This window comes from Gossypium hirsutum, chromosome D03 (assembly GCF_007990345.1).
Source record: "Gossypium hirsutum isolate 1008001.06 chromosome D03, Gossypium_hirsutum_v2.1, whole genome shotgun sequence".
Lineage (NCBI taxonomy): Eukaryota > Viridiplantae > Streptophyta > Magnoliopsida > Malvales > Malvaceae > Gossypium > Gossypium hirsutum.
Genome location: NC_053439.1, coordinates 40,988,310 through 41,002,148, shown reverse-complemented (window position 1 = coordinate 41,002,148; position 13,839 = coordinate 40,988,310). Strand labels below are relative to the sequence as shown.

The following is a 13,839-nucleotide window of genomic DNA, read 5'->3' as shown; positions in this document are numbered from 1 at the left end:
GGCATTCCAACCTTTGTAGTGGAAGGAGTGCTATTTGTTTACATCCATTAGTTTGTAAGGGATTCAAAGTAGACTTTGATGGGGATCAAATGGCTGTACCTTTCTCTTTAGAGATGTAAGCGGAGGCTCGCTTACTTATGTTTTCTCATATATGAATCTCTTTTCTCCAGCTATTGGAGATCCCATTTCCATACTGACTCAAGATATGCTTATTGGGCTCTATGTATTAACGAGTGGGAATCGTTGAGGTATTTGTGCAAATAGGTATAATCCATGGAATCTAAAAAGCTATCAAAATTAAAGATTTGACAATAACAACTATAAGTCAACAAGGGAGCCTTTTTTTTTTTTTAATTCATGTGATGCGATTGGAGCTTATGGGTAGAAAAGAATCAATTTAGATAGTCCTTTGTGACTCTGGTGGCAACTAGAGCAATGTGTTATTGCTTCAAGAGAAGCTCCCATCGAAGTTCACTATGAATCTTTGGGTACCTATCATGAGATTTATGGGCATTATCTAATAGTAAGAAGTTAAAAAAAAAAATTCTTTGTATATACATTCGAACAACTGTTGGTCATATTTCTCTTTACCGAGAAATCGAAGTAGCTATACAAGGGTTTTTTCACGCATACTCATAAGATACCCAATCATATGGTATCTAAGCTAAAAAATTTTATGACACCAATATGAATTCGGGTCTCTCCAGTTCAACTAGGACCCCAGTTCCTAACCCAACTTTTTACCAAAACCAAGATCAAGAAAAGGAAGTTTTTCAATCATTGACTCAAGCTCACTGGCGGAATAAAGGGGACGGCTATAATTTTATGTGTAAAATAGGTAGAGGAATGATCAATTTTTAATCTGGTGTATTCATGAAGTAACCAAATGAATGAATGAGATTCAACTTCTATTTAAAGTAAAAGTATATCTCCTTTAAATTAGGTGATATTATTTGGATGCGCGTAATTGAACTAAAATCTTTCAATAATGTGTGTATTTGGTTTCAGAAATATTTAATTGTACGATGGTTTGTTGTCGGTAAAGTGATTAAATTAACAAATTTTCATAAATGTGAATTAAATTATTCATCTATATAATTGTTAATATTTATATTATTAATGAAATGCTTATAATAGAAAATAATATAAATAGCCTAAAAGGCGAATTCTATAAAAAATAAAAGTTATGAATACAAATAAATTTTATTTGAATATCCAAAAACAACTAATTATATATTTTGCACGTTGAAATGATTTAACATTTATTTTATAGTTAATTAGTTATCCAAGTGAATTCATAAACATTTATATGTTGTTTACCGATTACGTTCGCTTCACTCGAATGTTTCATCTATATTGATTGCGTTACGGGCTAAGCTTCATTCAAGTGTTTTTGAATATTAACTTGGCACTTTTTGGATTAGTCTCTGATCAATTCAACTTAAATAAATTATTAAAAATACGGTTCAACCGGTTTTACTAGTTCCTATATTAATTAATTTTTTTTATCTCATTTTAGATCGGTGTCCTAACCGATTTGATTTTGAAAAAAAAAACAAACAAACACTATTAAAAGATAAATCTGATAAACAAGCTACTATTACGGCTGTTTTAAGTAATGGAAAAGAGAAGTTGTACCCAACTAGAAGTGTAAAGCAATATCCTAGGGTAGTACATATTCTTACATGCCACAACAATAACGTATCAATAACATTAGAGGCCAACATTTGATTGAATCGAGTGAAAAATTTAAATTAATCGAGTTGACGAGTCCTATTTATTATTTTAACTCGATTTGAAATATTTCGAATCAAGTGGAGTGAAATGAAATTCGAATTAAGTGAACTTGTTTGAGTTAAATTAAAAAATTGAACATGTCAAATTAAAATCTTATTATAGCATATTAGAGTACATAAATTTGAAACTCTATATATTTGAAAAAAAATAAAAAATAAAAACAATATACTTTAGTATAAATTTGAATCATTAATTAACTTATTTAGGTCCCAAAACTTATTATTTTTTAAAAAAAATTAAAATTTGGAGTTTTTATAAATATTTTGAATTTTAAAAATTATTTTAAAATTTTGAAAATTATTTTGAATTTTTTTTATTTTTTGTTGAGATAGAGATCAATTTGTTTATTTTCAAAATTGATAGGGACTAAAAGGGTATTTAAATCAATCTGTTATTCGAATTGTAAAATTCAACTCAATTCGAACTCAAAAATTGAATTACTTATTCGAGTTGACTCGAATAACTCGATTCGATTACCTCGAAATTTGAATATATATATTTTTATTTTTCGAACGGAATCAAGTTTTGCTCACTCTCAATTAAGATGACTAACGTTGTAGTAAGGTTAAAGATTTTGAGGATGATGTTGGAGAATGGAGTACTCTTTATTAATGTAGTTCATTTTGAGTTGATTGGTTTCAAATTAACTACAATACTATTAAAGATAAGTAAAATGTTAATATTGACAAGTAAGCTTATTTAGGAAAAAGCAATATTACAAAATTATAATTTAAATTCTCCGAACTTGTTTCATTTTCTTCCTAAAAAATAGGAGGTAGAGTTGAAATTAAGAATTGTTTTTGATTCGATCGATAGGAATCAACAGAAAAGACAAATCTTTTATAATAAACTGAATCCGACTCAATTATTGATATAGTGAATAGATCTGCCATTTCTTAAAATCTCTCTCTAGTATTCATACTCTATCATAAATATAATTCTATAATTCTATTAATATTATTCTAATTTAAAATAAATATTGGTTTAATTTTTTAATCCCTAGTATGCATTAAATATAGGTCAATTGATCTGAAACAATACCGTAAGGATTAAATTAACTAAAATAAAAGATAAGTGGGTGTGATAACAAAAATATAAATAATTTTAAGGACTAGATTTGCAATTACATATTTTCTTTCATATTCCGACAGCAAACCAACTTGCGTCTTTTATTTCGAAAAAAGGGGAAAAAAAACCCTTCACCAATCAAACTCCATCTCTTCATCAATCACCATTTTCAGTCATAATCTGCAACAAAAACAAAAACACACGTCTATTGGCATTGGAGTTTTCTTTTCTCCTCGTATTTCAAACAAGCAAAAAAAAGTATGTCTGTTCTTACTCCTTACATTCCCTTTTAATTCATTTTTGTTTGTTTCTTATTCTGAATTTACAAACTATACCAAGAGGCTTTGTTAGAAATTTTCTATTGGTTGTGTTTCGGATGCTTTTAATGTAATTGTTTAGTTTCTGTGTATGTCTTGTAATTAAAATTGAACATATTCGTGTTGGGCTATTCAATTATCTTTTGATTCGTCCTTGCCAATTGAATCAATGATTTGGTAACTCTGATAGGAGTAAGGAGAGTATCCCTCATGGGGTCTGCAAATGGATTAACAAATGGGAGAGGCGGGCATCCTCTGTTTGCCTTTGGAGTTATTACTGATGTCCAATATGCTGATATCCCTAATGGCCACTCGTTCCTCGGAGTTCCCCGGTTTTATCGACATAGTATGCTCGTCTTGCAAAGGGCAGTCAAGAGCTGGAACAACAACAAGAATCTTAACTTCGCCATTCATTTCGGAGACATTGTTGATGGGAAATGTCCCAAGGATCAATCTCTAAATGCTGTCAAAAAAGTGGTAGATGAGTTTGAAAATTTTAAGGGTCCTGTTTATCATATGATTGGGAATCATTGTCTTTACAATCTCCCAAGGGATAAGTTACTTCCTTTATTGAAGATCCCGAATCTTGATGGCGGTCGTGCCTACTACGAGTTTTCACCAGCACCGGGATACAGATTTGTTGTATTGGATGGTTATGATATCAGTGCAATCGGATGGCCTCATGACCATCCAAAAACGTTGGAGGCATTGAAGTTCTTGAGAGAAAGAAACCCAAACTCCGATAAAAACAGCCCAAACGGACTCGAGGGACTTGATAGAAGGTTCCTTATGTTTAATGGAGCTGTTGGGGAAGAGCAAATGGAATGGCTAGATTGTGTACTTCGAGATGCAATAAATATGAAACAGAAAGTGGTTGTATGTTGTCATTTGCCTCTAGATCCGGGTGCTTCGAGCCAAGAGCCACTTCTATGGAATTACGATGAAGTAATGGATGTTATTCATCAATATGATTGTGTGAAGGTTTGTCTCGCAGGACACGATCATGAAGGAGGACATTCGATTGATTCTCACGGGATTCATCATCGAGTGCTCGAAGCTGCCTTGGAATGCCCGCCAGGTACTGATGCATTTGGATATATAGAGGTTTATGACAACATGTTATCACTCGTTGGAACAGATCGAATGAAAAGCACCAACATTCATTTCAATCCTTATTAAACGAGTTGCAACCGAGGTAAAGGATGTGATTCATCGATACGATTGTTTGAAAGTTTGTCTTGCAGGACATGATATTTATGACGGAGGGCATTCAATCGATCCTCACAGAATTCATCATCCAGTGCTTGAAGCTGCCTTGGAATACCCTCCAGGTACCATCATGTTGGAACAGATGGAATGAAAAACACCAACATTAGTTTCAATCCTTATTAGACATGTTTTGTGGAATGTATCAGTTCAAGGTTTCAATATGACATACTGTCTATGCTTTGAAAGCTTATAATAATAATACACACCGTCTTAAACAAGAAACATATAAATTACACATTTGAGAGTTTGATTTGCTTTGCATGTTTCATCCACTACTGTTGAGCCTTTCTTCCTTTTCTTTTCTCCACAAAGAAGAAGCCCATCAAGGAAACGATGGAGAAAACACTGAAGCAAACGGATGCGATATCGAGCGAGACATGGCGTCCGCTGATGGCCTGGATTTCGAAGAGGTTGGTAGTCTTTTTGGCATCAGTATTTTGACCGTAAGCCACTTCGTGATCATTGGCGTCCAGTGCGTAGGCTCGGACGAAGTATGTGGCAGTCGGCACGTCTCGCTCGATGGTCCATTCCAAAGTTTGGTTGCCGGTGGTGTAGGGCCTTTTAACGATCTTGAATTGGCAAGTTTTGTCTTTGGAAAGATGGTCCTCGGTTTTCCTCCAGGCGCGGTCAACCTGGCTAATGGGTGCGTAGCATAACTGAACCTTGATTGTCTTATAGGCCGAGTCGGTCCCTGCTGGGAGACTCTGGTTCAGCCCCCATCTCACTGTTATTTTGTCTTCCCCAGCTCTGAGAACTGCACAATTTAATCATTAACCAAATGGCTCGAGATATAAAAAATAAATAAATGATTAAAATTTTAAATTTTAATTAAACCAATTATGATAAAAATCAACAAAAGAAATGAAATACAAAATAAAGGCAGGAGGAAGACATTGCATCGCGATCACTATTTAATTAGCTTGTTTTTCCTTTACAAGTCGTTGGCGTGGGCGCATACAATATTGACGAAGCAGAAAATCCAAGTGGAAAAAATGGTAATGGCAGATGAAATGTCAATTTACCTCTAAATTTCCACATTTGATACCGTTCATACATGTATTCTTCTTCTCATATTATCTTTCATTTTTGGACGTATCTATACTAAAAATCTGCTATTATTTTACCCGAATTTAACTTAGAGCCAGTTTAGTATTACTCTTAAAAAACACTTTTGACACAACTATTTTTAAATAAGTTGCTTTTTGAGAGAAAAACTGTTTCTCCCAAGTTAAAAATTGGCCCAAAAATACTATTTTTTTTTCAAAAGTTGAAATTTTTAGTTTCTCCTCAAGTGTTTTTTTTTCTCTCAAAAACACTTTTGAGAAGTATCCCTAAAACTAAATTTTAGTACCAGATATAAATATATATTTAATATGGGTATAGTTTGAAAATTATATAAACAAAAAAAATTCATTTCAAAAACTTAAAACCTTTAGGTTATAGCATATCAATGATGTAGATGAAAAAAGTAGGTAAAAAAAATTAAATTTTAGTTGAAATGATAAAATTGGTGCTTTAAAGATTTTGGTGTTTTCAGTAAATATTTTATAAATTTTATATTAAAATATAACATCTTACTTTGTAAAAGATATATATTTTTAATAAATTTCTAATTGAATTAATATTTGGTATAAAATACATATCACATTTGATTCTAACATTTATTTTAATGTTTTAGCATATAATATTGGAGGTGGATAGTGTGTGAAACCGTCACTTAAATGCGAGAACTTTTAACTAGTGCTCTAACATTTTATATAAAATAGTAAAATAGGGATAAACCTCAATTTTCCTGTTTTCCAACCTTCGTTAATTTAGAAATAAGATGATTTTAAAAATATGATATGGATTAAATTAGCGTGTTAGCTGAAATCTATTTTCACAATATAAGTCATCTAATGCATAAAAAACCCATCTTTGAAATATCTATGAAAACAAAAATTTATAATTTCAGGAAATCAAATGGATTTTCCCTACCTTTTTAATAAAAAACCCATCTTTTTTTTCAAAAAAGAAAAAGAAAAAAAAAGACAATGATAAAATGGGAGAGGGAGAGGGGTTGACTTACGTCCTTGTGGATGAGTAGCGGTGACAACAAGTGTTGTTTGCAACGAAGAGAAAGAGATGAGGGCAACACCAATCTCTGAAAAGCAACCCAAAACAAGTATTAAACCCAGTAGAAGACCTGTAGCCGCCATGGATTCACCTTTGTCTTCAACCAAACAATCAAATCCCTCGGCAGGTATTGGAGGATGAAGAAAGTTGAAGCCAGAGGGGGATTTAAATAGAAACCCGAATCCAGAAGAAAAAGTCAAAAAGGCCTTCTGTATTTGAAGAGAGACTATTACTGTTATTCTTATTATAATTTAAAAACATAAGTAATGCCCCTTTAACATGATTAAGAGCTTTGATCGACTCTTGCGGTTTACTCTTTAGTCGTTGACTTTACTAGTTGGGATGTGGAAAATGGTGACGGAGAATACGCAAGTAGTAAAGTGATTTTAAAAAGAAAAATGTCTTGGAAAGTAGAAAAAACAAACAAGAAAATGATTAGATGTAAATAAAAGGAGGACCATTTCAATCCATCAACATTCTCTCTACAAACCTCTTTCCTTTAGTTTTTAATCATTAACCAAGGCAATGAAAAGGCAGCTGTATTTGCATCTCTAGGGGCAAAGAGGAAGAAAACGACTTTAATATTTTTGTATTTTTTAAAATGGAATTACAACAAAACTCCAATATACTATATACTATCCACATCAATAAATAGACATTCAATCTCAAATAACTTGTCAACCTTGAATCAATTTTCAAATCCTCTAGAAATTAAGAAACAGAGAATCCCAAAAAGGAAAATTTTAAATTAAGTGGTGCGATTGGTAGTTATCTAGAAAATTAATTCTCGGAGAGACTTTTATAATTGTTGAAAATAATAAAATTTGGGGATGTGGATTAAATGGAATGTCCCAATCCATTTACAACATTACATAATGAATTTAATTAAACAATGTACCAAAGGTTTGAAATTTAATTGTGAAAGCGCTATGTTCACTTTTGTTGGGAGGGGAAATCCATATACAAAAGTCCTAAAATGAATAAAGAATTAACATTGTTAACTTTATTGACATAACATACACATGGGTTATCATGTGAATGCCCATATGAAATTACGAAATTATAGAAGGGACACCAATGTAGTTCCATCCCCGGCAAGGTAACGTTTTTTGAAATCTTTTTGAGGCGACAAGGGTGTTGTGGGCGACTCTCTAAGGGAAAATTTCAATCTTATATGTATAAATTTGAGATGCCATAATTCGTTCTATCACTTAACAAAATTGAAGGCATTAAAACTTGAACTAATTTGAATATTGTTTGAGTTAAAATAAGATTATCTAAATATTGAAAAAAATTTGAAAATTTTAACCTTAATAAATAATAAAGATAATTCGTTAAACATGTAGTGATGATATTATCATCCTAAGCTTCAAAAATATTATCTGAATAATTTATTAAAGATGTATTAAAGCCGTAACTTTAATCTCATAACATTCATAACTATGATGGCAGAAAATTAAAAGCTTCAACTTTGTCAATTATAACTAATGTCCATAAAATCAATTCCAAAAAAGTTGATCCATAGTCGTGAATTAAACCAAAACATGACTCAAAAGTCAATGCGTGATTAAAATGCTTGGTGTACAAAATCAATGCATTATGTGCTTATTTTATAAAAGTTGAATTCATAAACAGTGAAAACCTATCCACAAAAAAAGTCAAAATCTAACGCTTGATGATAAATTTCAAAAGATTGAATATATATTCCCTACACCGAAACAGTTTTTAGCGGCGTTTGAACCAAAAACGCCCCAAAAATTATACATTAGTGGCGCTAATCGGAAAACGCCGTAAAAGGTTAGAGCTATAGTGGCGTTTATGAGAGAAACACCGCAAAAGGTTAAGCAAAACACTGCAAAAGGTCAAGTAGTAGTGGCGTTTATGAGAAAAACGCTGTTTATGATAAAAACGCTGTAAAAAATCATTTTGTTTTAATCAAAACGGTGCTGTTTTGATTGGCTTTTTAGTGGCATTTACGAAAAAATGCTGCAATAGGTCAAGCATTAGCGGCATTTATGAAAAATAGCCACAAAAGGTCGAGTATTAGCGGCGCTAGGAGAAAAACGCCGCAAAAGGTCATTTTGTTTTAGACGAAACGATGTCGTTTTGCTCTCCTCAATTTTATCGCAACCCATATACCCGAAATACCTTAATTTTTTCTCCCTAAAAATTTTCCCCAAATCAAAATCCCAACCCATCCGCTGCATCGCCGTCGACCCGACCATCTGCTGCATCGCCATCGACTTCGAAATGGATTTCGAAATGGATTTGGGTAGATTTCGGATTGGGCAGCAAGTTTTGGGGTTGTTTCCTGCTCATCAATTTAGTTTAATTTAATTTATATTGATTCATTTCTAATTGGTGTGATGAATTCAGTTTTTGAAGCAAACGAGATTGGAGAATCGTCTAAGGTGAAGAGCAAGGTGACCTTCGACGAGTGATCAAGCAGACCTCGGTTTGTGATTTCTATGTTCCGAGTTACTTTATAAACCCAAATAATGCATTGAGTGAATTATTTAATTTGAATTGGTGGACAAAGATGGCCTCCAGCAGGTTGAAATGCCAACAACTTCATTGCCTTGATAAAATTAGTTGATTTTTTAACATAAAAAGTAAATTAAGGTCTCTCCCACAAAGACAAATAATGTGGTTGATGATGATTGATTAACAAAAATAACTAGTTTCAAAGGATAATCATGATTCTAATTAGTTATTACTGGCTTGTTCATATATTCTAATTCATTTATTTTTATTAATTGGAAGGCTGTAGGATTATGTAAGAGAGGATGGTACAACATCAGGATTTACATGTTAAAAAAGAAAGTGAAAGTGAAAGTGTTTATTGTTTTTCTTTAATATTTGATGCACTCACCTTTTATAATGAATTAACAAGCTTTCAGAAATTTTATGGTTTTTATTAACAGGCTGTCTTTTTTTCTGTTCATTGTGTATCTTTGTCATCAGCCATGTCAAATTACAGGTTTCAGTAGTGTAAATTACATTCATACATGTCCTTTTTTGACAGTAAATTTAATTTATACTAGCCTTCTTGCATTTGTTACTTTAAGCCCTCCTTTTTTTCTTTTAATTTTGTCTCAATTCCTTCCATTATTAAAATAATTGACTTCTCTCCCAACATTTTCTCTTACCAATAACACGTTAACAGGTATAATTTCATCTTGTTTTTCTTTTCTTTTTTCTATTAAATTTATGCATTCCGTAATTAAAATAAAATTTATCTCAAGTTTACGTTGAAGGATAATTGTAGTAGTTTCCTTTTAATAGATCAAATTCTTAGAGTCTTTCTTACACTTTTAAGTGCAATACTTGCACGCAATTTTAATGTTTCACAGTTATAAAACATTGTAAACATGGATAAAAGATATTGTTTAACAATATTCTGCTCATCCATAACTATTGTTTGTTCTTGACTTGAATTAATCAAAGTAATGATTTTGTTTGTGTTAGATGATTTTGAGATTTTGGGTGATATATTGATGGTGACCATTGTGTGCTAAGATCATTTTCCCTTGTTGACTAAGGCTAGTATAATTGAGTTTTTATATCAACAAGTTCTTGAAATAGAGCACGGTTTTGCAGGACAGTTACCGAGCTCCAAATTTTCTGTTTCTTTCTCTTTTTTGGTCTGATCGAATTAAGCAGGCTAAAGTTTGTAAAGGTAATAACAGTGAATTTCAATGGGTTATATTTAAAACTGCTGCTTTCTCTTTTTTGCATGCTTTGCCATTTTATGAAATTGAAGATTGCTGACAACATTTACATTGAGCATGCTATTGTCTTCCTCTGGATATGCTACTTGCAAACTGTTAAAGCCTTCATTGTCTTATACTTGCAAACTGTTTGCCTGTATGTTGGTGGAGTATGAATGTGATCTCTTTTGCTCCTTAAGTATTAAATTGGTTTTGGTTTCATAATGTTCCATGGTGTTGAAGTTTCCATTTCAGAGGGTTTTTTTTTGTTTCCATTTCAGTCTATAAATGTTCAAGTTTATTATTGTACATATTTTGTGACATACAAATTAAATCTTACATTTTAATGATTAATTTAACTCAATCATTAGGGTTTAGCATAATTGCATTATTTGAACTCGTATTTTTGCTATTTATACTATTTTATTTTTCATTTATTTTATTATTTTCGCTATTGTTGAGTTCAATATTTTATTAAAATATTAACATGATTTTTCAATATTTTGACTAAAAATATTAATTTATTATATGATTAAATACTCTCTTTTTGACTAAAAATATATATTTAATACTAATTAATGTATATGTTTAATAATGTTGAAAATTATAATGTTTGATTTTAATATTTAATATTTTTAAATGTTTTTAAAAATTAAAAATAATTTTTTTATCAATATAATAATATTTAGCATTATTTAAATTTATTTTATATAAAAATCAAATTACTAATTTTTTTCCAAAAAATGATTTAAAAGCTATTTAAAATGAAAAGATATTTTTTTACCATCAAATTATAACCCACTCTTATCCTAAAAAAAAAAAGCTTATAAAATGGATTTATCGTACTAATATATATATTTTTAAAATTGCACAAAACAAAGCTGATTAAAGATCAAATTTCACAATTATATAATTTTGAGTCATTTAATTTAACTTTCTTTTACTGATTCATTCCACCATGATTGTAGTGGCAGCTCACTTTGGTGGGGTCCACATATATTTTAATCAGGCTTATATCGTTTAAATTTGCAACCTCATTTCCGATTAATTAACACCAAAAACGAATTCTGAAATTAAAGAGAAAAAGAGCCATGAAATTTTAATTATATATGCATGCTTGCTAGCTGGATTCATAAGGCTACCTTGAGCTATTTACCTCTCTTTATCTGTGCTTAGATCGGGTATATTTTGTTCTTGTAACATCATGTTGCAAATATCTAATTGTTTTGCTTATGCAATTTAAAGTTAAAATTTGAAGACGATAATCATAACTTACATAAACATTTAAATTTTATGCTTATCATAACTTACATAAATATTTAAAGAATAAAAAAAAACTTTGGATCATAACTTACATAATACATAAATATATATCATATCATAACTTATATAACTTAATTATACTTATAAATAAACAACTTACCTGAATTAGTTTACTCCCATTAGATACTTGATACTTGATATGTATTATCTATTTTAGTACAATGACATGATTTAAATCAATTTAGAACACTTAAGTAACCGTAATTTATTGTCAACTTTAGACTTCAAGAACTACGAAATGGATAAGAGTTGGATGAATTTGTCAAGGGTAAGCAACGACTATCGAAATGGAGTACAAACTTTTCTAAATTTTGCATTTCAAAATGCAAGCCAAGAGAATATGATTCTTTGCCCGTGTAAGAAGTGTGGCAACATCAATTGGCATATTCATGAAGTTGTCTACGAACATCTAATTGTTGATGGCTTTATTTGGGGGTATAAAAAATAGATTTTTCATGGAGAGTGTACACCTCGTAGAACCTCTTGAACGATTAACCCGACTTATCCTCATAATGCTTACCATCAGTCTGTTAGAGAAGATGACATGGAAGCTATGTTGCGGGATGCATTTAATATGCGTAGTCATGGTTTGCAATCGTTTCCACCTGAAATTATTGCATCCAATGATTGTGATATTGGTGGAAATGCTTTTACCGAAACAGGGAGAAGTGTACCTGATGAAGAGCCAAATGGAGAAGCAGCGAAGTTTTATAAGTTACTTAATGAAATGGATGAAGAACTTTATGAGGGATCGAAAATTTCAAAAATGTCCTGCATTCTTCTTTTTCATTTAAAATGTTTAGGAGTGTAGACCAGAAACTCATTGACACTACTATTAGAGTTTTTGAGAGATATGTTTCCGTTTGCAAAAATCCCTCATTCATGCAAAGATATGAAGAAACTGATAAAACATTTGGGCCTTGGGTACGAAAAAATTCATAGTTTCCCAAATGACTACATGTTGTATTGGGGTGATCGGAAAAACCAATAGCCTTGTCATGTTTGCAGTAAATCTCGTTGGATGAATACAGAGGATGTGAATGAGAATGAAGGGAGGCACAGTCAAGAAAGAAGACAATAAAGATTTTGCGATATTTTCCATTAATACCAAGGCTTCAAAGGCTTTTCATGTCGTCAAAGATAGTCGAGTCTATAAGGTGGCATCATTATCAACGAACCGATGATGGATTATGCACCCTGCGGATTCTTTAGCTTGGAAATAATTTGACAGTAAATTTCCAAGCTTTGCAAGAGATCCTCGGAATGTAAGGCTTGGGCTAGCATCTGATGGATTTAATCCTTTTAAAATCATGAGTATTTTGTACAATACTTGGCCTGTAGTGCTTGTTCCTTACAATTTGCCTCCCTGGATTTGCATGAAGCAATCTTCTTTTATCTTATCTATGATTATCCCTGGAGAGAAAGGTCCCAAAAATGATATTGACATTTATATGCAATCACTTATTGAATAGTTGAAACAGTTATAGGTGAGTGTTGAAACATATGATGTCTTGAGAAAGGAGAACTTTTATTTATGTATAGCTTTATTGTGGACTATTAATGATTTCCCGGCTTATGCCAATTTATCTGGTTGGAGTACCAAAGGACATTATGCTTGTCCTTGTTTTGCGGCGCAAACATGTTCGAAATGGTTATATAATAGGAAGAAGTTCTCTTATATGGGGAATCATCTGTGGTTAGATGGAAATCATAGATTTAGATTTCAAAAGACTCTATTTAATGACACTGAAGAGTTCAGAGAAGCTCATGAATAGACCATTAGATCTGAAATCTTGTTCATGTTAAAAGATATCAATTTCAGTTATGGGAAGATGAATCAACCACCCAACACGCAAACAAAGAGAAGACCGAGGGAGGCGTATGTTGGCGATGTTGATCGGCATATTGATGATGAATCTAATGAAGAGAATGATCCTAATGAGGCAGGCTCGTGGAAAAAAAATAAGTATTTTTTTGAGTTGCCTTATTGGGAGCATCACATTTTGTGACACAATTTTGATGTCATGCACATTTTGCCATTGGATGATCCTAATGAGGCAGACTTGTGGAAAAAAATGTTTGCGAGAACATCATTGGGACAATTCTAAATGTCAATAGAAAACCGAGAGACAATCTTCACAGTTGACTTGATCTAGTTGAGATGGGAATTCAGCGTGATCTTCATCCCCAAGTACTTCCGAATGGGAAATATCGGTTGCCGCATTCTATTTTTGCAATGT

The 13,839-nt window shown here is 31.7% G+C and overlaps 2 protein-coding genes across 4 annotated transcripts; one reads left to right on the top strand and one right to left on the bottom strand.

The window, feature by feature from the left end:
* The first annotated feature begins 2,963 nt into the window (after positions 1 to 2,963).
* Positions 2,964 to 4,669, top strand: LOC107949731 (manganese-dependent ADP-ribose/CDP-alcohol diphosphatase). Of its 3 annotated transcripts, none has more exons than XM_016884482.2 (3): positions 2,964 to 3,123; positions 3,373 to 4,260; positions 4,427 to 4,669. In XM_016884482.2, exons 2-3 carry the CDS (start codon positions 3,393 to 3,395, stop codon positions 4,540 to 4,542), a joined length of 984 nt encoding a protein of 327 aa, XP_016739971.1. In that variant the 5' UTR covers positions 2,964 to 3,123; positions 3,373 to 3,392; the 3' UTR covers positions 4,543 to 4,669. The 3 variants fall into 3 exon arrangements, with proteins under 3 accessions (XP_016739971.1, XP_016739970.1, XP_016739972.1); XM_016884481.2 differs by having other exon boundaries at positions 4,415 to 4,669; XM_016884483.2 differs by having other exon boundaries at positions 3,373 to 4,669.
* On the bottom strand, positions 4,540 to 7,414 carry LOC107949732 (high-affinity nitrate transporter 3.2). Its single transcript, XM_016884485.2, has 2 exons — positions 6,520 to 7,414; positions 4,540 to 5,205 (listed from the first exon to the last, which is right to left on the bottom strand). Exons 1-2 carry the CDS (start codon positions 6,647 to 6,649, stop codon positions 4,724 to 4,726), a joined length of 612 nt encoding a protein of 203 aa, XP_016739974.1. The 5' UTR covers positions 6,650 to 7,414; the 3' UTR covers positions 4,540 to 4,723.
* Positions 7,415 to 13,839: the final 6,425 nt, after the last annotated feature.

Excerpts from the sequence above, each read along its gene's own strand:
- LOC107949731 (XM_016884481.2), top strand. The coding sequence starts at position 3,393 with ATGGGGTCTGCAAATGGATTAACAAATGGGAGAGGCGGGCATCCTCTG. Across the intron at positions 4,261-4,414 it reads TGCCTTGGAATGCCCGCCAG|TTTGTCTTGCAGGACATGAT; the intron begins GTACTGATGCAT and ends ATTGTTTGAAAG.
- LOC107949732 (XM_016884485.2), bottom strand. The coding sequence starts at position 6,649 with ATGGCGGCTACAGGTCTTCTACTGGGTTTAATACTTGTTTTGGGTTGC. Across the intron at positions 5,206-6,519 it reads CGCTACTCATCCACAAGGAC|TTCTCAGAGCTGGGGAAGAC; the intron begins GTAAGTCAACCC and ends TAAATTGTGCAG.